Source organism: Photinus pyralis, unplaced genomic scaffold (assembly GCF_008802855.1).
Source record: "Photinus pyralis isolate 1611_PpyrPB1 unplaced genomic scaffold, Ppyr1.3 Ppyr1.4_LG3b, whole genome shotgun sequence".
NCBI lineage: Eukaryota > Metazoa > Arthropoda > Insecta > Coleoptera > Lampyridae > Photinus > Photinus pyralis.
Genome location: NW_022170510.1, coordinates 27758322 through 27784694, shown reverse-complemented (window position 1 = coordinate 27784694; position 26373 = coordinate 27758322). Strand labels below are relative to the sequence as shown.

General features: G+C 36.4%; 1 protein-coding gene across 1 annotated transcript; it reads left to right on the top strand.

Annotated features, from left to right (window-relative positions):
- Window positions 1–1486: 1486 nt before the first annotated feature.
- Window positions 1487–20311, top strand: LOC116166972 (ionotropic receptor 25a-like). The gene is made up of 8 exons (XM_031482198.1): window positions 1487–1558; window positions 7857–8259; window positions 8314–8437; window positions 14504–14749; window positions 17106–17494; window positions 17540–17929; window positions 17989–18327; window positions 19875–20311. Coding segments are annotated over exons 1-8 (2268 nt in total). The 5' UTR covers window positions 1487–1557; the 3' UTR covers window positions 20251–20311.
- The last annotated feature ends 6062 nt before the right edge of the window (window positions 20312–26373 follow it).

Here is a 26373-nt window from a genome sequence, read left to right as displayed (position 1 = left end):
GCACACAGCCGTTCGTTACATAAATACACAGGATGTGACTCATTTTTGGTGCAATAAAGTCCTTTTGTTAAAAGCAAGATGAAAATTACATGGCCTTGTAGACAAATTTAACTAAAAACAAGATATGTAGAAATTATTGAATCGCTACTCATTTATCGCACATCAAAGATTCTAAACTGAAGAGCTTTGTTTAGCGTAATCCCGCTCCGGCAAGATAGGTAGCCCGCCCCTGGTTTCGGCCTACAGTTGAATGTCGAAGACAATCACAGAATTAGGTGTCGTACTTCAAATGGTTACAGTTTTTACGACCCCCGTGACTGCTTCATTCACAGAGAAAATTGGTAGTAACAAACAACAAGTCAGTACATCCATCCACATATTAAAATAAAATGATCAAAACTTACATGAATGTTACTTCAGGGACAAGACCAAGTAATCAACATCAATAAACATAAATTAAGCAAGCATTACACTAAAAACGTAAACAATTACAAACAATAGCATAACGGTATCACATATGTGATTCTGCATTACGGTTAAACCAAGCAAATTTCAAAAACAAAGATTCAAACACACACAAAATATAAAATGTGGCACACAAAATACAAATACCTACGATATAAAGAAATGCAAAGATTCCTACCTGCATTACAAAAAACACAAAATAACAACAAACATTTATGGAGTGACGGGTTCACGACCGCCATTCAAGACAACGTAACCCCCGTTCGTGCTATCTAGATGGCGTAGGCAGTTTTTTCCCACCTAGAAATTGCATGGTTGCCAACTCTCAGAAATGTGTGCATCGTCGTAAGTTGAGTCTGAGCGTGCGAAAAAAGGCGATCCAATAAAAAGATCTGTGCATTTTTATTTGACGACTATATTTAAAGGGTCATCTACCGCAGTTCCTCTTAATAATATGCAAATATTCTCATTGAAATAATTGTTTTTATATTTAATATCTAATATTATAGTAAAAATGTTAGATAAATTTAGGTTCTTGTTGCAGTGCACATCAACGAAGAGAAATTTGATTTGGCCGAAGGATCCGTGAAAACTGCGAGTTTGTACGTTAATAGAAAAGACGATTTAAATATGACGATTGCAGTGCACCATGCGATCGGATATCCAAAAGATCAAACAAAGACACTGGAGTCACGTATGTTTCTATTTTTGCAAAAACGTACACTTCTTAATAACAAAGAACTTTCAAACCGACCAGTTTTGTCTCATATTTTTGTATTTCACTTTTTAGTTTGCAATACATACGGAGCGATGTTAAATAGCAAGACGCCGCCGCAGCTGCTGTTGGACACTACAATTGCCGGGATCTCTTCAGAAACGACCAAGGCCTTCGCGGCATCGTTAGGAATTCCGACAATCAGTGGAACATATAGTACCGACAGTGACTTTGCGAAATGGGGAAATCTTAGTGAGGAACAACAAAACTATTTAGTACAAGTAGTGCCTCCTGCCGACTTAATTACCAACTTAATTAGACAAGTGGTACTGGAACAGAACATAGCTAATCTGGCAATACTCTATGATCAAACTTTCAGTATGTTTCCGTTATAATGCCACTAAGTTTCATATAGTTTAGCGATTGATAATAGAGAAAAAAGTTGATGCCAGCACAAATATTTGTAACTTTGGGACAAACGTTAAACAAATTTATTTATATTTATACAGGTTCAAGCGATAACACTCCTTCAGGAAGTATAAGCCATCCTAGTTCACATAACAAACTGCTAATAACTATATGATTCAGTACACCACAAAGTAAAAATCTGCTGTTATATCGTAGTCTGGGATGTAGAAGTATTTGCATTAATTTCCAAAGTGTTACACTTATGAATACACAAGATCCTATCGTATCCACCTATCTTTATATTTACTCAGAAAATAATGCGAAGTTACGTAGTGAAGAGTTTTATCGCTCGAAAAGATACACCCTATATGTTTAAACAAGAGGCGACAAAATTAACAAAAAAATTAATTTATGAAAGTCAATTATCTTACGATCAGTACATTTGGTTATAATACGATTCGAAACTTGTAAGTGAATCTTGCGTAGGTCACAGATCAGTTTAATAGAGTTCCAGCAATTTTTACTAAGGGTCACCATTTCTCAATCAAATTCTGCATAATTTTATACTTGTCAGGACGATAAACACATCTTGTAGCGTGGTGGATACATCAAATATATTCTCTCGAACATGATTCGCGCAACACGATGGCGCGATGATGGTACACTAGCATCAGTCCGTCATTTTAAATACCTAGTCTAAAAAAAATGTCATAAAAACAAGGGAACCGGAACCTACAGATTGTTCCTATATATATGATGTAAATACGGAAGGGACTAATTCTTTACCTTATTTTCTTACTAAACGATCATATATCCAGCAATAGGTCCGGTCCGCAAACGCTTCTTTACCAATCTACAAGGAGTTATAGTTCTACCGTACACTTTTCAACTTAAACCTTTAGATAATAATTAATTTATAAACAAATACGATCATACGATATTATCCAAATAAAGCCAGGGCCTACTGGACCATTTTAAAAATTATACCAAAGATTAAGTATTCTTTGATTATACTTCCATTTAGCTAACTACAGACAGTGTAAAGTTTCTATACTACAGAACATTGATTTATATTTTTTCCTCGTAAAGGTCGCAGATACCAAAAAATTACAGGCTTCCAAAAAGTTAAAAAAGAAATCAGAAAAAAATTCTTCTTTCACAATCTACCGGTGGCCACCGACAAAGGTGTAGTGTAGAAAATGGAAAATGACCCCTGACAAAACAACACCCTATAGATTCTCAAATTACCATTCACATGATGTTACAATGTTGGAATACCACGGACTCGAAGTTTAGGCCTTAGTACAACTTCAATGAAAGGCCAAACCACCTAAACATACCAATACATCACTAACACGGAGCGTTTTTTCATTAAGGAACAAGCGGAGATTTTGAAAATAATGCAAACATTTTCAGTTGATATTCCCGTAAGGGGAAAGATCTGGGGATCTCGATAACACCGAATGCTAAAGAAGTGTAACATTTAAAGTGAGTTCCTTTGATTTTGAGAAGTTTTGAATTGGAAAGTTAAACTATTTATTTTATTTGTCTAAATTTAGATTTTTCTCTAAAAGTAAGCGTCGAAGTGAAAAATGTTAATTACAAAAAGATGTGTCTTGATGAGATCTACAAAAAAAGGTTTCTACACTTTTTGCGTCTCGTTCAAAATAAAGGCGCTAGAGGGCATCTTCTAAATATTATACCATGACCAAAGATGACTGCAAAGTTTACCTAACTAGTTATATTAAAATATCTACCTTGATATGAGTAGTGGTAGTGTGCAACCACATTTGTTTGAGAGCGGTTACCACAAAAAGATTTCTTGCAGGTATACGAGAAAAGTAGTGGATTATCTAACCTTTTTCTCTGATCAGATCAGTTGCTAAACGGAGTATCATTTCTTATACTAAAGTAATGTCCAATAGTCCAAAATATTCTCATAACGCGGGGCTATCAAAACAATAGGGTAGGTATATAGCATTATACGGACCCCGAGCTACGATCATGAAATTAATAAAAATGATTAGATGGTACCTTAATTAAGCATTTTCAACAAAAAAATTTGCGGAAGAAGCCCTACATTTTCCACAATCTTAATACTTACTTTAATCGAAATGTGAGGTTGTATTACTTCATATTTCCTACTAATTGGTAACGGTTTATTATTCAGATTATTCTTAAGTTGGCAATTCTGAAAAACGTAATTTTCAGAAGTGACGGCTTAATTTTTGTGTAGACTTTAATAAAACTACTTTTGAACCTGAACGGCTTAGAGTAGAAGTTAGTCGTAGAGAGGGTCACATTCACCTCTCGCATCTTCCATGCACTGCCTTTTTTGTATCGAACGCTTTAATTGCAAGTGAACTCTTGGAAATAGCATCGTCTAAACTATGACTGGACACATTCAATGTAGTGTCGTCGGCAAAAAGTATAGAAAGTGCTCTACTAGAGTAATACGGCATATCGTTAATGTATATAAGAAACAGGAGCGGTCCTAGGACGGAACCTTGGGGAACTCCTTGTCTTAAATGAGCCAAATTGGGTATTGAATTGCCAATTTTTACTGCTTGCGTCCTATTGAAGAGGTAGGATTGTATAAGTTTAATCGCCATATTGTTTAAACCATATTTTTTAAGTTTCTGTAGCAAGACGTTGTGATTAACACAGTCAAACGCCTTGCTCAGGTCACAAAAGGCTGAAACAGCATATTTACCTTGCTCGAAACACAAAACGGCGTTATTGACAAATGTAATCAGTGCATCGGTTGTCGCTTTTCGTACCGACCGCCTTTTCCGTATCGAACGGCTTTTTCGTATGAACCGCTAATTAGCTACGGCCGCCTTGCGCATCCGCGAGGGGAACAGGCACCTGTCGCATTTCTATGGGCCCCTTTTCCAGTCTTGAACACCCGAGAGGGGAAGGGGCACACTCATAGGCTGACTTTTTCGCACCGAGCCCTTGTTCTTTTGAGTTAATAAAACGAGTAATGTAGTTATAACATGTTTTGAATTAGTAAATATTTTACGTATGAAGCATGGATGAAATGCTGCTCATCTGCAGAAAATTTATACATGAATTATGTAAAACATGTAGTTACTGCTATTATGATATAATTATTCACATATGCATGGTTTTCCATCAACATTTTGAATATTTTTTTAACGTTTATTAAAATATCTGCAAAACATCGTCGAAAAATATTAACATAACCTCTTAAGGAATTGAAGTAAAGTACTCAGGAAAATACGTACACTCTTGCCAACATAAAGATAATCATGATATGAAGTAACATAACCTCACATTTCGATGCAATGAACTGAACTTCTTACTAAAATTGTGAAAAATTTCGGGCTTCTTCCACCAATTTTTTGTTGAAAACGCTTAATTAAGGTACCCTCTAACCGTTGTTATTAATTTCAAACTCGTAGCTCGCGATGTACCTATAACGCCATGTAACTAAACAATACAGTAAACACGTAAGACGTGAATTAATTCTTTCACAAATCAAAACGACAATATTACATCAAAATAAAGCACAATTTTACCGTACGCTAATATACAGGGTGGTGTTTTTAAGGAGACCATTAGAAGTATCTCAGGAACGATTTGGTATTTCGATTTGGGACAAATCACCTTTTCTCAATAATCGATCAAAAGGAATCATTTAAAAATATTTTCAAGATGGCCGCTTTTTACATATCAGAACGATACTGGAATTTTCTAATTTCAAATGGCACAATCTTTTCTGATGACATTTTCGAATTCCTCATAAAAAATCAGTAGAACTCAGTAGATTCAGTAAATTAGCCATATCACTGTTATTTGACAACTTAGCAAAATCACGAATGGACAGCTAAAAGTCCACGCTATCGAATGTTAATGTTTTTTTTAAATATTATTTGGTTTTGCTGCCATAAATAAAAAAGTTGGCACTGCGCATGCGCAAAATAAAATTTTGAAACTGGCGCTAGATTTTCCTTTATTCCAAGTGCCTATGTATCAAATTTCATTTAAATTCTTCCATAAATAAAAAAGTTGGCACTGCGCATGCGCAAAACCAAATTTTGAAATTGGCGTTTGATTTTCCTTTATCCCAAGTGCCTATGTATCAAATTTCGTTTAAATTCTTCCATAAATAAAAAAGTTGGCACTGCGCATGCGCAAAACCAAATTTTGAAATTGGCGTTTGATTTTCCTTTATCCCAAGTGCCTATGTATCAAATTTCGTTTAAATTCTTCCATAAATAAAAAAGTTGGCACTGCGCATGCGCAAAACCAAATTTTGAAATTGGCAGTTGATTTTCCTTTATTGCAGGTGCTTATGTATCAAATTTCATTCAAATGCTTTTATAAGTAAAAAATTTTGCAATTCGGTTTATAAATGGTCGAGATGCGAAAAGGGCACTGTGAATTTTGAATCGATTCGATTCAACTTTTGGCGTTGCGTATTATATGGCTAAAGCTATGCCCATATTGAGTTTCATGCAATTCAGTTCATAACTAACGGAGATGTAAAAGTGATCGAACATTTCTAAACAAAGTTATCGTTCACACGGACAGATAGATGGACAGACAGACAAAGGAACAGACCAGACCAGGCAGACGACAGATAGCAATGCAAAATTATAAACGATCTCTAGGATCGTTAATAAACGGCAAAAATGTAAAATTATGGAACATGTAAAAAACGGTTTTTTGTTTTTTTTACAATAACTTTTTTTGTAAGCGGTACAGAAAAAATTCCTTCCTTGGTACAAGACTCGACACCATAACGAACCAAATAGCGAAAAAAGTAGAACAATAGCTCTTAAGATAAAGAACTAGTAGCGTCGCAAAACGAGCGGACGGACGGGCGGACGGACGGGCGGACGGACGGACGGACGGACGGACGGACAAAGTGGCCACAATAGCGCATTTTTTTTTATTTTTGTGGAAATGCGCTAAAAAAGCGGGCAGAAAAATGTACTTGTAAATTTTTTTTAAATTTTGGAAGTAGGTACATTTTTTTGTTCGTTTTCTGTGCTCGTTCCATTAGTGCACAAAAAAGATATGGTTTTCATTGAAAAATTTCGAGTTTTTGACCAAAAACCCATTTTCAATTATGAACGCTTATTCGTATTATTTTCGAATCACATTTGAAAAAACATTTTGGAACCGTGAAAAAATGTCAATCATGCCAGTTAGATATGCCATCATATTGACAAAGGCATATTGATTTTTTATAAGGAATTCGAAAATGCCACCAGAAAAGATAGTGCCATTTGGAATAAGAAAGTTCCAATATCGTTCTCATAAACCCAGAAGAGCGGCTATCTTTAAATGATTCCTTTTGATCGATTATTCAGAAAAGGTCCCGAATCGAAATTCCAAACCATTCCTGAGATACTTCTAATGGTCCACTTAAAAACACCACTCTGTACAGTGTAGGTAAATTTCGGAATACCAAAAGTGTGCAACGCAAATCTAGTAGCGCTTCGAATCGAAGCGAATGAAAATCGTCTGACAGAAAACCCTAATTTACTTCCTCAACAAACTGATCAGTTGTCACGAACAAGTAACGGGTAGTAACAAGACCAACCAAAAAATCAAAATCTCGTATTCATTTACAGACCTTGTATTAATAAAAATAAATGTTAATTTTACGCCAAAATGAAGTACCTACTTAGGTTGTCCGAAAAGAATTTAAACGGCCATTTTTTATGCTAAACTTAACGCTCGCTTGCTGAAATAATACAAATGATTCTTAGCAATTCACAATTTTAAAAAATACGCTCTCACTGTTCAGTTCTCATTCTAAAACTTTCGCGCTTCGACGCGAATTCTCGCGTGGCTTAATCTCAATTTCCCGACGGCTCTCTCCCTACAACCACCACTTTTTTTTGTTGACACCCATTCTGGGACGCACAACTTTATTCACTAGTAAAAACTAATTTTTCCTTCCAATCAAAAACCCTTGACATCAATAACTTGACTCCACGTGGAGTGATTTCGCGCAAATCCCACGCTACTTTGAAATTTGATAACGATTCATGTAAGCGTTGCAAAATCGTCATTCTAGCTGATCTCGTCATGACTTCTCGACGCATTTACAATTCAGCACCGTACTTATGGACCACTCTCCCACGTACAAAATCGAAACCATTTAAGTAATCAATCAAAAGATTTAACGATGACATTCGAGTTTTTCGTTGATTTCACAACCTCGCTTGTTGAGATATTTTTGGACTATATGACCATATAATATTATTTTAAACACACTGCGTTTTAGTGATGGATTTCAAATATAAAACTTTGCTGCTAAATATTGGAGCACGCCACGTTGTGACTCAAATAAATACTGCTAACATACTGAGACAATTAATGCAAATAAAACAATTGGATATAATGACTTATTTCATTCTTGGCAGTCTAAATACGGTTAAACTAGTTTTAAATGAGGCAAATGATAGTTTCTTTACGCCAAGGTTTTCATGGTACATTCTTACGCAAGATAGTGAAGATGTGAAATGCAATTGCAGAAATGCTACAATAGTTCAAGTAAGACCTGTACGCGATGAGAGTCATCGAAAAAGATTAGAGTTTCTGATCAACTCTTACCAGTTGCACGGCTCGCCACAAATATTGACAACGTTTTATTTTGACTTGGCTTTGCGTTCGTTCCTAGCCATGAGGTAATTATCAAAAGTAATTTCTGAACGTGATCTTTAATAAATTTTTATTTCTAGGAACCTGGTAACCACCAATCAAATGCCAAAAGATATGAAATACATTCCATGCAAGGAGTACGATGTAGATAAGAACCCTACTCCACCTCGAGGACAAATACCGCTCAAAAAAGCTTTGAGTGAGGTAGTATTTTATCATTTCTTACTCTTTTATGTCTTATACACAATCACCACAGAGATGCACATAGTTTTAAGGGAAACAGAGAAAGTTGTTTAAATGAGCGTTTACTTTAGGTTCTTTGTAAATTTTGTAAAGTTTCTTTTGATCGAGATCCTCGTGTTAATGGTGGGCGGTAGCTTCCCGAAGGACGCGATATCATAATATCTATTCGAAGATGCAAAACTTGTTAACAAATAACAGTAGGAAATTTTTCGAACCCGTCTACGTGATGGGCATGATGAAAAACCCCCAGGGTTTTGAACATGAAAATCACGAATCTGAAATTGTTTTTGAAAATTCGAAAAGAAATTCCACTGCAATTCTTGGCCGGACAACGAAAAGGGAGAGACCACGAAATTTGTTGTGTACCTACCTACATGCTAGATGAGTAAAGACACAAAACTGTTACACAGTTTTTTAAAATAACTTTTCCAACAAAAGTTATACTCATTTGAAGATTAGTTCTTCGGGTCAGAAAGTGTCCCCCACCTACTAGTAGAGTCATCTAATTTCGCATGTAGTTATAGTAGTTGAAAATGTCGCAAGTAACAGAAAAAGTAACGATTTAAGTCAATAGGTATTATGATACTTAGACTAATGCTTATTGATTGTAATAGAACTCTATACAACTCTAGTAAATAACATTTTCCGCACCACCCGCAGCCACACACAATCTACATCTTCTTGGAATCTAATTTGTAGACTTCAATACCATAGAATTAACTGCATGTGAAATTAAACTAGTTCAGGCGGGGGAAATTTACTAATGCACATGCACGAAAGCGGCTTTTAACATGTTTAATACTATAATCGAACGATTTGCTTTTATTAACAAGTGCTTCTATTAAAATTTCGGTAAGATCGGTCCAGAAATAAGAAAATTACCTCTTCGCACGTACGCAGCACAAGTTTAGTATTATCGATCGATTTACCTTCAGCAAAAGGTGATACTGTTAGATTGTCAGTAGGATCGGATCACAAATAAGAAACTTACTTCTGCGTATGCGCAGAAGGATGATGCGCAGAAGGATGCGACCTACGTTGTTGAAAATTAATAGGTGCCGTTTCCAAGAGGCAAGTAATTTTGAGTTATGGTGCTAACAAACCGGACAACTACAACAACGCCAACGACAACGGACTTTTTCGGTAATGAAAACAATACTTTACCTATCCATATTTATGGGTGCGGAAAAGTAAAAACTGTTCGACAAGTTTGTTCCTTAACTCATCAAGTATGTACCTACACAACCAATTTCGGGGAATTCTCTTCATTTTAGTTGTCCAGTCAAGAATTCCCGTGGAAGTTTTTTTTCGAACTTTCAAAAACTAAGTTCAGATTCGTGATTTTCATGTTCAAAAACCCCAGATACCAAATTTCATCAAAATCAGAAATCAGAATTTTTTCCTTATAAGGGTTGTATAAATCGATAGAGATGTCGGCAACAGCCTTCGGGTTTTGATTAGTTTTGTACTGCACCGTTTAGTCTAAGAGCTGAAAACCTTTCCTGAATCCTGAAGTTGATACCTAATTTGCGGATATCCTTTAAATGTCTCCTTTTATAAATCAATCTAGATCGCCACAAAGACATACCGCAAAGTCTTCCGGTTTTCAGCATTAGATTCGTATTATCGAGTTATTACTGCACAGATAGACAATTTATTTTTCATGAAACAATACAGGACTGGTTACACATACCTGTCAGTACTTACTGGCCAATTATAATAAACACTCAAATTACAAATAAATACATTTATATGTATAGAACAAACAAAAAGGCAGTGGCGCCCTTAAGAGGCCCTATGCACAACGCCATTTTGAGACCTTTCTCCTAATAAAAATTCAAAATTCATTTTTAAATCATGTCAAATTTATTTTTGATTATGCTATAACCACATAATTATATTAACAATGGATTGTTTGATCATGAGCAGGCGGTAATAACTGATTCACTCACGTCATTCTTTAATCAACCGAGGCATTGCATAACTCATTTCTACTGAAAAACTCCGAAACTTCTGCAGCACTTGAAAAACCGCACATCTTTTTCTCAAGATAAGTCTTAAAACATGCGGTTTGTTAAAAAATATGTTCTATCCGTTTTAAAAGTAGACTAAAATTGCATTGTAGGTTGAATACTTACCGAGATACAGCTTTCGGCAATGTTTTCTAAAAAAGTGAAATTTTAAGATTTGATCAATTTTCGACCCCAACATCGAGTAAATACCTACTCATTTTACGGTAAAATCGTAGGAAAGATGTTGTAACCAATTCATAGAACGACGTCTCTAAGCAATATAGTTTACTCACAAATCTTAAAAATCCAAAAAATGGAAAAACCGAATTTTTCGCAGATTTACTCTGGCTTAGTTCTCGGCACAATGATTTTAGAGACGTAGCTCTTAAAACACAACATTCTGGACTTCTTGTATACAGGGTGAGTTTTTTTCCACGTCCACTATAAGAATCACGTAAACCGTAAAGAGAGATAAAGTCAGTTAAATGGGCAAAGTTATGCGAAGTGATATCAAAATCGAATATGGTGTTCATACGAAATAGGAAGGTTGATTTGATTTGCTCGAAACCCACACGTACAAAAAAATCAAGTTCGCCTGAAATGGAACGAACGCAAACGGATTCTCGAACAAGGGTAAAGACAACTCCATCGCTGCCCGAGTTCCCGCAATACAAATTCTCCAATCCTACACATTTATTATTATTTACCTTGGTGCCGATTAGAAAATACGACGCGCGTTGAATGCAAATTTCGAAGCCCCACAAATTTTTAGCTGTGCGTCGCTTTCATCGAACCTACTCGCGCTCGCTATTATCTTTTTAAATAAACATTTCTCAAAAATAAGCAGTTATATATCAAATTTGTAAATGTAAAATATTATGGTCTATAATTTCTAATAACAATATTTCTTTCTAAAGTAAACCTTTAAAAAGATATGATTGAAAAACTAAAAAATTATCAAAGTCCTCGTTTGAGATCGAAGGGACTTCAGCGCATTTTTGTGTGGCAGATCAGTATTCTATTAGCCACTTTCGACTCAACCATCAATAACAGATCTTGTCAAAGGCTACTACATTCACTAACCGCTTCCCACTTTCCGCGTGCACCCGCAATTCGCTTTTAAAGTTTTGACTCCACCATCAGTAAGATCGTGTCGGGGGCTACCACATTCCTTTGACGGTACCCACTTCCGACGTCCCGTTCACCCGCAATTCGCGTTTGAAGATTTGACTCCACCATCAGGAAGATCGTGTCGGGGGCTACCACATTCCCTTTGACGGTACCCCCTTCCGACGTCCCGTTCACCCGCAATTCGCGTTTGAAGATTTGACTCCACTATCAGTAAGATCGTGTCGCGGACTACCACATTCTCTTTGACGGTACCCACTTCCGACGTCCCGTTCAGCCGCAATTCGCGATTGAAGATTTGACTCCACTATCAGGAAGATCGTGTTGGGGGCTACCACATTCCCTTTGGCGTCGCGGTTGAAGATTTGACTACACCATCAGTAAGATCGTGTCGCGGGCTACCACATTCCCTTTGACGGTACCCGCTTCCGACGTCCCGTTCACTCGCAATTCACTTCTATTGGCGGCACGAGAAAGAGAGACAGCGATTCGATATTTACGAAACGTTAAACCGCGTGAGTTCGCAACGGAAGGTAAAAGGCGCCCGAAGTTGACTACTTCTCGAAAACGCGCGCGCGCGCCTCGCAAAAGGTCGTTAATTTCGCCCCTAGGACAAAAAACAAAATTCCGCCACGCAGGAGTTGTGCGCGTTTACAACATCTTTCCGACGACACCAATTTGAAAAGAATCGGACCAAAACTGTAGTAGAAGATAGGAAAAAAGTGAAAAACCTTCACGTTAGTATACTACGCTCGAGGATGACGCCCAGATGTCGCCAACCCCACATCATGTAGCCATGTCCCTAAGGTTGACAAATTTCACGGCCCTGTAGATACACGTACACCCGTTGCCTTTCTACAAGAGTTCTTCTACGCGCCCACATTTGCTGCCAGCCAGCCAGCCAGCCAGCCAGCCAGCCAGCCAGCCAAAGTGAGATTAAAAGCTACTTTTTACAAATAAATTTGCAAAAATGCGCTAAAAACTAATTAAATTTCAGGGGTTTAAGGGTGGTACGGGGGAAGTACAAGGGATGGGAGGCCGAAAACTTGGAGTCTTAACCACCAGATGACCCTCCATGACATGCAAAAAAATTGGAACTACTATTTAAATCTGTGCTGCTAGTTTTGCAGAAAATGGACCATTTTCAGTCTATTTCTCGGACTATAAGTAAAAATATGGATTTATAGCACCCTATGTAGGTATATAATGTATATAATTCTACTTGATATATGATAATGTGTGGTTGTCACCAATAATGCCCTATCGACTTATAATAGGTATAGGTCGCTTACGGTAATGCCGGTTTTACTTACGGTACGAACATTGTTTTACTCTCCTGATGCCTACCTTATATAAAATAATATATATTACAGTAAAGCTTTTTTTTTCAGAAAATCGGCACCCTAATTAACACGCATTTGATTATGACTTCCCAAAATTGCTTATTTCTCAATTCAATGTTGTAAATGTATCATCGGTCTTAAAATACGCTTCCAAATGAATTTCAGGTAGTGAACGTAACATATACCTCGTAAGGAAAAATAAAGCAAGGGTAAAATCGATATATTTGTCTACCTACTCTAAATAGTAAAACTATGACATCAACATATCACTTTACACAATAAATATACGTAATCAGAGCAAACAAATATACACACCCCAGAGCTATTGTCATCAATTTATTTTATTGTTATGAAAATCTCTTCCTCTCTTATATTCGTAAATATTTTTATTAGTATAAAAAGTGTCTAATTTTATTGAACGACCAAAACTATAGGACCGACCTTGCAGTGACTGGGCACGTGATTAGATGTAGTGCTAATTGTTACTATTGTAGTGAGTCCAACGGCATGTTTATGGAACCGGTGAAGTTGCGTATATTTGTCGATTTTTTCTTCATAAATCATATACCTTTGAAATGAAACAGCTTTCTAGACGTTTCGCTTTGAAGCTATATTTTATCAGCACGCCGAAATTCATGTTAAGGAACGGTCTCGCTCACAAAGAATTTCCCATATATGATTGGTTTGCTGATTCATCTTGCAGCGATTATAAAGTCATGGAAAACAATTCCGGGACATTTCATAGACAAATGACTAGCCCTTTAATGAAATTCCTCTCACTCCCTATCCGCACCCGGGCACAATAAAAAAATCAATTCTCACTTTAAATTCATGATTTCAACTAAACAATAGTCAAGATCAGACTCCTTAAACTGCAAAAAAGGTCATTTACCACAATTTTGCAAGCACTTGATATGAACTTTGGGCGCGGATCGACAAAATCAATCGTAATTGAGCATGACACATCTATCTGAATTGTGAAAGGGATCGAATAAAAACACGACTTGCATGATTTTGCATAAACAAAATTTGTTCCGAGAACACAAATCAAATTATACCTACACAAAATCCTATCTAACAAAATTGGACCACAGCGTCCGATTAAACAAACCACGCATTTGCGTTCGATTACAAATTAAACAAACATCCAGAAAAGATTATTTACGGTTTTCGAGTTACAAAATCCCAATAAAGGAAATGCACTTAACCGTCTTTATTATGCAAAAAATTGAAAACTAATACGGTTGATTGGCGTAAAAAATTTTTTTCTACAAAAAACCTTAGTACATTTTTGCTCTAAAATAATTTGGAGAGCCAATAATCGCATTGCACCATTGCTGAAATGTGAAATGTACAATGAACCTCCCCCCCCCTCCCCCCGTTGATTTGTAGTGGTTAGGAATATACTATAAGATACACGGCCCTTTCCTTTCCAATTTAAACTTTACTTTATGTTAACTTCCATCTATACAACCGGGCGTTACATAAGCATGCCCTGCTTGCACTCTCATTGTGCACAAAAACTATCTCTAATATATTCATAGGTTTCAGGAGAAGAGCCGGCATATGGACCTTTCAATATCAGTACCAAAGGGAAAAACTCGAAAAGCTATATGCAATTTGACATGGAAGTATTGGGCGTTACTATTAAAGATGGAGTTACACAGCCACCCGTGAAACTTGGAAAGTGGAAGGCAAGCGTAGATCCAAGCTCTCCCATCGAGTATACCGATTCGCAAAAATTGCAGAAATACCGCCCAGAAGTCGTGTACAGAGTGTACACCGTTGTTGTAAGTTGACAATTTTTGTGCATATATCTCTCTCACCATACCCTAATTCTATTTTTGTTAGTGATAAACAGTGTTCTGCATTTGTTTATAAGTACCTACAATAAAGGGTTGCGATTTTATCAAATGCACTCCTTTTAAATGTGGGTTATGTTTTTTCTTTGGGATAAGCAAATAAATGGTTCTTCTATACATACCCTGTTAAAAATTTGACCGCTATTATCGTGTGTAATATCACTATAGTGGTACTTAGGTACAATTATTAGCACGACTTTTAAGGTTTTAAGTTTTAAGGGGTACTATCATCGATAACCACGAGTTATATTTAGAAAGAAAATATAATAAATAAAACTATGCAAAATATTTTAATAAACAATTATGTTTTTTTACAAATGACGAAATATGTATGTGCAAACAAAAACTAAGTATTTGTTTGTTTGTTGATAAATTGTGGTTTGTTTCTGTATTTAACGTGTTGGCAAGTGACGTTGGCGCTGCTAAAAGTGTCTGTGATTTTTGGATACCACTCTGTTTGCATATTACGATTGTAATCATTTGGAATAATTGCTATGCCCCGTTATCTGCATTATCTGTTGTTCCGACATATCTGCATTTGCCACATGCAGCTGAACGAAAAGAGTGATTTGCGATGTGTCAATCCCTATCTCAGAGGGTTTGCTGACCTCATTTTGAACACTCTTTATATCTAGAGCTTTATATTCAAAGCCTAGAGGAAGACTCTTGTATCACGGTGAACCAGTTTTGGTTAATTTGTAACCGACAACCGACGATTGGTTTTTGTATTTTAAATTTTTTGTTCGCTTTTCAATAAGCACAAACTAGACAAAGGTCAGGGTCTTTGACGTTGGTTAATAACCATTTGCTTTCGCAACAGCTCTGCTTCCCCCTTAAATGTTTTTGTTCGGACTATACTCAATTCTATTGGTAAAAACTTTTTTTAAAGTAATCCATAGCTCAAAAACTCCCTCATTACCCCATCCAAGCTAATTCTTTAGCTCCGACGTTTTCTTGCAATAAGTCCGGCGGCGGGTCGTTTTCGTCTCAAATTTTTTTCATGCACTCTTCAAAAATGAAAGCAATGGCGCTTTGCTTTCATTTTCAAGGAATTCCTTCTTTTCTTGTAAAATCCCCTGCTGCCCTGGCGTCGGTAAACTCATTATCAAAAAACTGAGTTTTTATTTTATATTATTCAAAAAATTTATTTTGGATTCTTTTAGGTACTGACTTCCAAATTGTCTTTTTACTCTTACCCAGTGGCCATCTCTGCGGCGCATAATTTTAATATAAAATAATTTTTTTCTTTAATAGGTATATTTTCATTGAGCTTGAATTTTTGAGCCGCAAAACTCCATGAATTGCTTCCACTACGATTGCTGATTTATAATTGTTTTTCGTCAGATTTTGACAAGTAGTGGGAAAATGAAGCAGGCGTTCCGTACCTAAACACTCCTTTCACAATTGCATCAAACAGTTATTTTCTTGTTCTGAAATCATTCTTGAAACCTCTCTCTCTTATTCCCCCACGTGTCTCGTCACCATCACCTCCTTTCTCCTTAGTTCTCTTATTGGTCCCATTTGACCCATTAACTTCTCTGGTCGCTTCTATTCTTTCCTCTCGCTCTTTTCCTTCCACCTCCCTTTCTAAATCTCATCATCTTCAACTTTTCTCCATTCCTTTGCTTTCACATTCTTCCCATCATTTCCTTCATGTGTTCTACCGTTACGTTGGTTACCATTACCTCAACCAATGGAATACATGTTGCTATTGCAGCTATTCCAAGGATATCTTATTCTGCGTAAAGGTTTAATTGTAGAACCGGCCCTTACTAAAATATAATCAATTACATATCTCCCTCTTCCTCTCATATACTTATGTGAATTTCCCGTCTCTATCGCCCTCCATATTTCCATTTGATAATGTTCACCAATTGAGTTGATGAAGAGTCATGTGATTAATGCATTATATTTTCAAGGTTATATTTTAACTAATACAATCACCCCTTATCGAAGGAATTTCACTTTAGCGGCTAATAATCCCTACCGTAAAGTTCGAAAGTCATATAGGTACTCAGGAAAGGAACTTGCTTGTCATGATCAAATTTTGTTTTCTTTTGGACTTAAATAAAATTTAAACTAAGGCTTAAGAAAAGGGTAAGGCCACCAAATTATTACTCAAAATCCAGTAAACAATGAGTATAAAATATCTACTGTACGTAACACATCACATGACGGTTAATCAACCATAGCTAATTGTTGAATTCTACCCTAAACATGGCAATATTGGTAACTCACGTTTAAATAATAGACCAAAAACCACTAAATTGTTACACTTTTTCAGCAACCGCCATTCGTATACATAAACCAATCTACTCCAAGAGGGTATTCGGGGCTATGCATAGACTTCATGGACATGGTTGCTAAACAATCAAAATTCGATTATGAAATAAGAGTTCAAGAAAAAGACGGATTCGGGCAGATCGGCGAAAACGGCAAATGGAATGGAATTATGAAACAGCTAATAGACAAAAAAGCCGACATAGCGTTGGGAACGATGGGGATTATGGCCGAAAGGGAAACGTTTGTTGACTTTACCGTTCCTTATTACGACATGGTAGGTTTTACGATTTTGATGAAGCTAACCATACCTCCGTCCTCTTTATTCAAATTCTTAACGGTACTTGAACACGAAGTGTGGATTTGCATTCTGTCGGCTTTCTTTTTAACGAGGTATGTTCATTGATTTTTATAAAGATAACGTTCTCATAGAAATAGTTTGTTATTGTGGGCGTTCGATCGCTGGAGTCCATACAGCTTGCAGAACAATCCTGAGAAGTACATCGACGACGAAGAGAAAAGAGAGTTCCATATCAAAGAATCCCTGTGGTTTTGTATGACTTCATTAACACCCCAAGGAGGTGGAGAGGCCCCTAAAAACTTATCTGGTCGCTTAGTGGCAGCTACGTGGTGGTTATTTGGATTTATTATTATCGCATCTTATACCGCTAACTTAGCGGCATTTCTCACGGTTTCGCGACTAGAGGCGCCTATAGAATCTTTAGATGACTTAACGAGGCAGTATAAAATACAGTATTCTCCTCTTCTAGGATCGGAAACGGCAACTTACTTTGAACGTATGTCAAATGTTGAAAAGATATTTTATGAGTAAGCTAACGCTTGAACATGTAAAACAGGTAGGTAGATGTAAACTTCAAATGTTTCAGCATATGGAAGAATATGAGCTTGAATGACAGCTTAACTCATGTGGAACGAGCACAATTAGCTGTATGGGATTACCCAGTGAGTGACAGGTATACAAAAATATGGCAAACAATGATAGAAGCAGGTATGAACAAAACGTTAGCAGATGCGGTTAAAAGAGTGAGAACCACAAATTCGACATCGAAACATGCAGGTTACGCCTTCATTGGTGATGCCACCGATATTAAATACTTAGAACTCACTACATGCGATTTGCAAAAGGTGGGCGATGAATTTTCCAGAAAACCATACGCGTTAGCCGTCCAACAGGGTTCGCATCTAAAAGACATACTAAACACCGCGTAAGTTGATGGAATGTATTGTAACGTAAATTTAATTACTTGATTTTTTATTTATAATTAATTATTTGTTAATTTATAACAGTCCTTGGATTGATATATAACAGTTATACTTATATTATTTATCACTCACTCGTACACAATTTATAACATGTAAATTTATCATATACGTGCGCTAACTTCACTAATCATCCTTCAGCATCTATGTTAGAACTCCCATTAGACGCGCTTTAATTTGCTTACATAGCAAACGAAAATTTTCAAGATAAATCACGGAACGTTTGCAGGGTCTAGAAGGCGTCCGCATTCATGCCTTATCGGCGGTGACTATTCTGTTATCGATTTGGCGACACTTGCTGGCACCCCGATGTTTGAGTTTTATAAAATGAAAACATGATGATGTTTCTTGTGTAAACTATAAGAAACATTTAAATATTACTCATTTCACGTTTCTTCATCTTCATGTTTCTTTTTTTTCTCAGGAGAGGGTAGTATAGAACATTTTAGTGAACAGTTTGGAAGCTACTTGTGGGGCCGGCCCGTGTAGCGCAGTTCAGTGGAAGCTCGACTGCGGTACAGGGTCCCTGGTTCGAATCCGGGTTCGGGCATGGATATTTGTAAATGTATAGTGGGTTGGGTTGATAGAGCAGCCTCGGCTGAAACCCCGCCCACTTAAAAAATAAAGGCAAAATAAAAATAAAAAATAAAGGCAAAATAAAGATGCAGTAGATAAGCAAAAGGCATTTTGTTGAAGGCATATAAAACACACGAATAAGCCAAAAACCTACTAGGTACGTGCAGCTCCTCTAAACTCGTCCTGGGGATCATTATGAGAGCACACTATTAAAAATGCCAACGATCTATTTGTATATTTTATTTTCTTTCTCTTTGTAGACATCCCTTTTCCTCAAACCCACTCCAAGAAATAACCCCATAAAATCACACTACTTTTCCAATGTTTTATCGTTGGTGTAGTGTAGTGTAGTATTTATGCTTCATAGTAGGTAGGTACTCTAATGAAAGGTCACAATGAGTGCCAGAAGAGCGTAGCCATAAAAGGCAAGTGGAACGTCAGGACGAGACATATCTATTGGTGATATCAAAGCTTTCAGTGCAAATATCTGCGAAATGAAGTGTCGGAGGATTTTGAATCTATGCCAGGCGGTCTTTAAATGTTTACATAGGTGTAAAGATCCTCCTCTCCATTAATCAGCTACCGAGAAAGTAAACATCCATAGCATGCTACTACCATTGAATTTATAACTATCTTCAATGCTACTACCTTATAAACCCAACAAATTTCTAAGCTATTTCGCTTTATCTGCACAAGAGTTGTGCACAATTTATACTTGATCTATATTTCCTAAAATGACTGGACTATATCGTTGAGTGAAAAATAGTAGGTAATACCCATTTCATTATTATATGCCATAGGAAATTATTATGTTACAAATAAATGACGCTGGTAGGATTTACCTTTGATTATAAAACACGTAGTCTATATTCAAATAAAGTAATTATACACTTATTTAACTTATTCAACATTTCAGAATTTTGGATCTCTTAAATAAGGGCGAGATGCGGAGGCTTTCGCAAAAATGGTGGAAAGACAACCCTTACGCCGTCGAGTGCGACAAGGAAGAGGATCAAACAGAAGGTATCAGCGTTAAAAACATTGGCGGCGTCTTTATTGTTATTTTCGTGGGCATATGTTTCGCGTTTAGTACCCTTATATTCGAGTATTGGTATTACAAGCATCGTAAAGTAGGAAATGTTGTCGATATCACTACTGGCAATCCAGAAGTGTTCGATACGGGTGGGGAAGGCAATAATAAAGGGGCCACAAAGCTGCCAGAAAAGAACCTACCAGATGTTGGTGAAAAAGGTTTGAAAACACTGTCCGTGTTCCCAAGAGAGCAATTTTAAACTCGCATAGCAAAGATATCTTAAAATCGTAATTTGAAGTGAATAATTTATTATGTTTCTTTAGCGTGTCTACACTCAAGTTCATATAATTTTTTGCGCGATCGGTCATTTCTGACTATTTACCATGGGTGTTTCCATGACAGTACGTAGAATTTACCAGTTGCTATGATTACGACGACGCCAAAATTACTTACCGATCTAAAAACAGAACAGCAAAAATACTTACCGACGCCTTTTTAAAAATCAACAATCTTACATTACATTTAATCTTTAATTATTGTTAGGTACATTAATCGTACAATTTGTGCTGTTGTTTCCTATAGCAAGACGCTCATAAAGTCATAAAGGAAGTGCAAAGCTAGTAAACTACATCAGACACATGCACATTTTTATGAAATTGTTAATTTCAATTTTGACATTTAAACTGGTTGCCTAGTGATGTACACCATACCACTTCAATCATTTCGATTTATTCTGCTCGTTAATTTCTTAGTGCATAGTTATATTGGTTGGATAATTTTAATTTCGATCGCGCAAAAAATGTTATAAGCATGTCGAACGTTAAGGGTTACCGTTCTCAGACAATAATTGGAGTCGTCGCTTCGCTCCTCCTCCAAACAATTGTCTTCGAACGGTAAAAATCCCTTACCGTTCTCCATACTTAATATACTATTGTGATTTCGTTGTGTGCGTAGTCACGGTCTAAATATTAGTGCAGTTCCAATGTAAATACAAAGTTTAACATTATTATGTGTATGTAGAGATTAGTAAAATTTGTTTCACTAAGGCCCGGTTGTATACAATGTCCGGTTAAACTTCAGTTTGGTTTAACCGACAGATTTGAGAAATACGATTGGCCAGCTTGTGAAATATTAGCCAATTAAATCCTTTAACCCACAATTCAACTATAAACTGAAGTTTGAACTGACATTATACAACCGGGCCTAAGTGCTGTGTGATATATTGTGCACTCAGTCTTTGTATTCTAAATTCATCTGGAGATCTGTACGCATTGGAAACGGAGGGTCTTGGTTCCAATTTTTTTTATTAATGTGGTATCTGTAACAGTTTCATTCTGGTTCCAAAGAAATGATTACGGTTTGGGTTCCGATTTTTTAGGTTAGTTATTGATTAGAAAAGAAAAAAAATATATAAAAATCGAAACTAAGGGGGCTTTTAAAGACATCAATATTGCTATTAGTCTGAGAGCGAGCATAGGCATAGGAAAACATAGAATTAATTTTTATATTTCTGCATATGTTCTATAATTCAAAAACGCATGGTAATATTTCTGCGCTTGTTCGCTCGGTGCCTACTCAACGAAGTTTAGAAACCGCATCAAATCCAAAAAAAGTTATATTTTTTAAATTGTTGTTTGATAGAAAAGTAATTGTTAGTGTTCCGATTATAGTTGTAAATAAACAACGGTTCTAATTCGATTTTCGATTGCATAATTGTTCGATCGAGGTCCTTTATTCTGACTGTAATTGTTTATTACCTATTATATTTTAGTGCTTGGCGATTGTAGGTATATGAACTACCTTTACTATAGATGTTTGTCGAATATTGTAAATAAAACTGTAATGCAAATTATCCCTATCTTCTTGAGAACCTTATATTTCCTATTGTAAAGCAATCAAGAGCAGTTTCAATTTTAGAGAAAGTTTATATTTGCATAGGTAATCAGTGATGTTCCCATCAATTTCTTTGAGAGTGTACTCCGAGGTGTACTCAGTTGAGCGGGTGGTTGCGATCGAGGTTCCCTTTAAAACGCGAGGGGGGGGGGGGGAATCCCCTGACAAATTTATAAAAATTTGATACCTACTCAAAACGCAGTTTCAGCGCTCTAAATTGGTAAAAAAAACTATGTTTGCGGATTGGTAAAAAAAAATATGTTTGCGGATAACATAGGACCTTCAATTCGCTTGATGTATAATTATCATGTCCAGTGGCACCTTGATTGAGAGTATACGCTATATGTCTAACAAATTCTTGAGAGTATACGGCGTATATGGAGTATACCCAGAGACTTGTTATAACTAGACCGCGCGTAACCTTTGAATATAAAATTATATATTCAAAGGCGTAACGTAGATTTTACTATAAACGCCTGTTGTCAATATAGGATAGGCAACTAACTGTTCATTGCGGGGCAGACGTACGTTCTGCAGCTTGCTTTAGCCATGTTGATTCTAAATTTTAGTAGCAAAAAGAGATAACATACAGCTGTTAACTGTTTTAATCGAATTTATTGGTATTTTATTTGAACTAAATTGGTATATAACTGCCTTACTCTAGTCCTAATTTGATTTATATGTGTATTTTGGTGGTGAACACGTATGGGAAAATGTACTCTTAAAACTAAAGATGTAAGTAGTAGGTAAGATATTATTATTTAGCGGATTTTGATTCAATATATGCCTATCCAAAAACCCAAATGGGCTGTAACTGTTATTTATTTTTCTTAGACTGCTGATAACCATTTTGTTTACAACGCGGTGTGGTGTGGATTGAATGAAAAACCTGAACACATTTTCAGCAATTTGGCAAATTTTTAATGCATCGCTTGATACGTGCAACAATCCTCCACGATTTTTTCTAGTTAAAAGCTTTGAATGACTCTCTGATGCGAATATCGCATCTGCACATATGGAATATTTAACAGACTTAGCTATTTTTCTTGTAACAAAACCTGAAATATACTTAATATTTTAAGTGAATGGGAAAGTCGAAAACGCTCGGTATTGCATTATTGTTTAACACCTTCGTAGGTACCTTTCTAAAATCGGCTTCATTCCCCGCAAATGCACTATGGTGGGAGTAAATTTTTCTCTTCGAATGGCTCTGATCCATTGGCCCTTTAAACTTTTATCCGTTGAAAATCAGTATATTATTTAAAAATTTATCGACAGAGTACATGTTGAGAGGCACAAGCTAACCTAAGTTTATTGGTTTATTCTCAACAGAAATTTATCTGTTCACTAATTCGAGCTAATCACGAGAATGATTAATGAACGGAACATCTAAAATAACAGCTTATTTCATTATATTGCATATCATCTCAGCGATTTTTGCCCCGCGGTGCATTGTGTGTTGCATACTGTGTCGACAACACCTTAGATACGTTAAGCGCAGTCTAGTTATAGCAAGTCTCTGAGTATACCCTATGGGAACACCACTGTTTTCTGTTTATAATGCTACCTATACCTACCAAGGAATCGGCGACGTTTGCTTGCAAGTTGCGTGACCAACAATTCACTACGGAAACTTCTTTATAGATATCGAATTAATCAAACTCCAAAAAAATTGTTCCTCAGGCACGCGAAAAGACAACGATAGGTACTGTTACGTTCGAGGCCGGTCACGATTGATCGTTCGCAACTCAAATTTCAAAGCATTTCATTCATATATACACCTAAATCGAAAATCATAAAAAATGGCATTTTTGCACTTTTGACTGCCGATATCTCGTTGATATCAGTGATTGTCAATAAAAAGAGTTTTCGTCCTCCAAAACTTGTGTCGGTTCGTCTAATACATAAAAAAAGTTTCGAAATAGTTTAAAATAAGTGGGGCTACAAACTTAGATTAGAATTGACCCAATTTTTGTATTTTGAACACAAAGAACCAATTTTTTGTAGCTCATCCTGAACCAAATAATCTGAACTACACTGTGGCCAAATTGCTACTAAACTCTAGACATAAGTGTCCACCAAAAAATCCAGAATCAGATGCCCTGAATAATTACTCAACGAATGGTTTACATTGGGTGCGTTCACCAGAAACAACTGTTTGCAAACCGTTTGCGCTTTTTATATAAGCATAATTACTGAACGCGCAATTTGCCTGGAAACCACACGTCAAATCTAATTTGAGTGAAGTTTGAGAAAACCGTTTTGTATTCTTTTTGTACATTTCAATAAAAATATGGCAACCTTTCTACAGTTTAAATACATCCTGCTATACCAGATGAATTGAATTGTCCTATAGAAAATCAAGATGGGAGTATTAAATGCGTATTCACTGGATCCTTGAGTAAATGGTTATAGGTTATAGTGTTGCAAGGCAGAGTTTGATGCCCAGCAATCTACTAGACGAGCAAATCGTTCGTGCCGTTTTGGAGCCTTCATAAACCGCATATGAAGGGGTCAGTACAAGTCCAAATGAAATCGAGAGCACTCAGCCAGTATCAGTTATAGGTTATAGAGATACTTGTGTTAATTATTAGTACCTATACGAATAATGTACCCTAATTAGATTCGAAGAGAAGTTTGGTGTGGAACGATTTCACTACAAAGTTATTACTCGCCGAGTATTTCAAATTTGACATTCGAGAATCAAAAAGGGAAAAAAATATTTGGTCAGAAATATAAGACGTGTATCAAGAAAAAAGGCATGATGTGTAACATGAAGACTTGGATCGGAAATTTCGGGAGAATTATGAAACCCTTGTCCACAATAAAAAGAAAACTGGTTGTGGGAGGCTGAAGTAATACTGTTAAAATATCTTCTTTTTTGTCTGTCAAATTTGTCGTGAGCAGTGTACATTCGCAGTTTCTTGCGTTTTTACGGATTAACAGCACCATTTATTGATAGGAAAAAGCTCTATCAAATGACACAAAAAGTAAAAATGACTTCTATAAGAAAAAACAAAGCTGATGATGGTTAACCGGAGACGAAACGTCAGACTAAAAATTTAAAACTAGCATCTTGTATAAAGTGGTCACAATTATGTGCCGTTTATTTTGAAATATCTTTTTAAATAACTTAGGTAACAAATAAAAACGATTTTGTAAAATGTCATTTTTTTTCTGGATATCTCCGAAAGTAGTCGGAATTTTTTCAGTTTCAAAACGACATTTTGTTAAGTATCAAACTACTCAACTTTGCCAACCTCTATTTCTTACAGTTCTCAGGAGATCCCCCTGGTGGCCCTCGAATTTGAATCAGCCTGTATACATGGAATGCTCCCTTCTTCATTAATAATTAAATTATTCGATTTATCTCTTACAACTTTAAAGCGCATTGCGCAATGTGCAATTATACAATTTTTGGTCGTGATGTAGGTATAGGTACTAGTAATTTACTTCAATTTCACGCATAAACCTATATGCCGATGGTTTAAACAAATAGATATGCATGCCTTACAAACACGTTTGTGATTTTCAGCGAGTTTAAATTGTGATTCAAAAAATGGCGTCCGCTTGCCAACAGTTTAACAACCAGCAACGCGTTCAGTAAACGTACTTATGTAAAAAGCGCAAACGGTTTGCAAACAGTTGGTTCTGGCAAACGCACCCTATCGTTCACCAGCGCCTAAACAGTTTGTGTTTGCAAACGTAATCAAAGCGCAAACACGTTTGGTTCTGGTGAACGCACCCATTGTTATGCTCCGCACTCGCAGAAATCGGCAGTATGCGCCGTATCAGCAAAACAAGTGGCAATCGAGCATAATGCCACTTCTAACAGGCGCCGCCGTAAGGGCCAACCAGAGAAGCGCTAGGCGTCCAAAAGTCAGCACCAGTGGCCAAATGACCAAGAGGGAGAAAAGAGCAAACGGAGCAACCCCTCAACTACCAAACGCCAGTCGTTCGCCCATAAGGAGCCGATGTGCCTAAGGGGTCAGGAAAGTCGGCTTTATACCGAAATACGCAAAAAATTGGAATTTTTTCAGTTTTTTACTTATATCTCAAAAACATACGTTTTTTTGAAGATGGGCGCCCTATACAAAATTAAATAAAATTTCCTACAAAATACATTATTTGAAATGCATTATTTCTTGAAAGTAACGTGATAAAATGTGATGTTTTAAATTATCCTTGCACTTTGAATAAAGTGTAATTAACTGCAAATGAAATGTTTGCCATTGTACCTATTTACTTTTACTGCCGTAGAAACTACTACATAGTTACTTTTGGCCATTGTAAATAATCAAAATTGCGGCATTACCCCAATATATCCCACCAATATAGTAATTACAATGCCACCATGCGTTAATCGCTGATAAAAAAGCTAAAAATCACTTAAAAAATCGCCTGATTGGTTAGAATTTGAAACAATCACCAAGCTGATTGGGCGAATATTAATGGAGTGTATTAATCGGTAAAATACAAACCTCTTGTG

Coding starts and splice junctions, on each gene's coding strand:
- LOC116166972 (XM_031482198.1), top strand. Junction 8,438..14,503: donor TCAAAAAAGCTTTGAGTGAG/GTAGTATTTTAT, acceptor ATATATTCATAG/GTTTCAGGAGAAGAGCCGGC. Junction 14,750..17,105: donor ACAGAGTGTACACCGTTGTT/GTAAGTTGACAA, acceptor ACACTTTTTCAG/CAACCGCCATTCGTATACAT.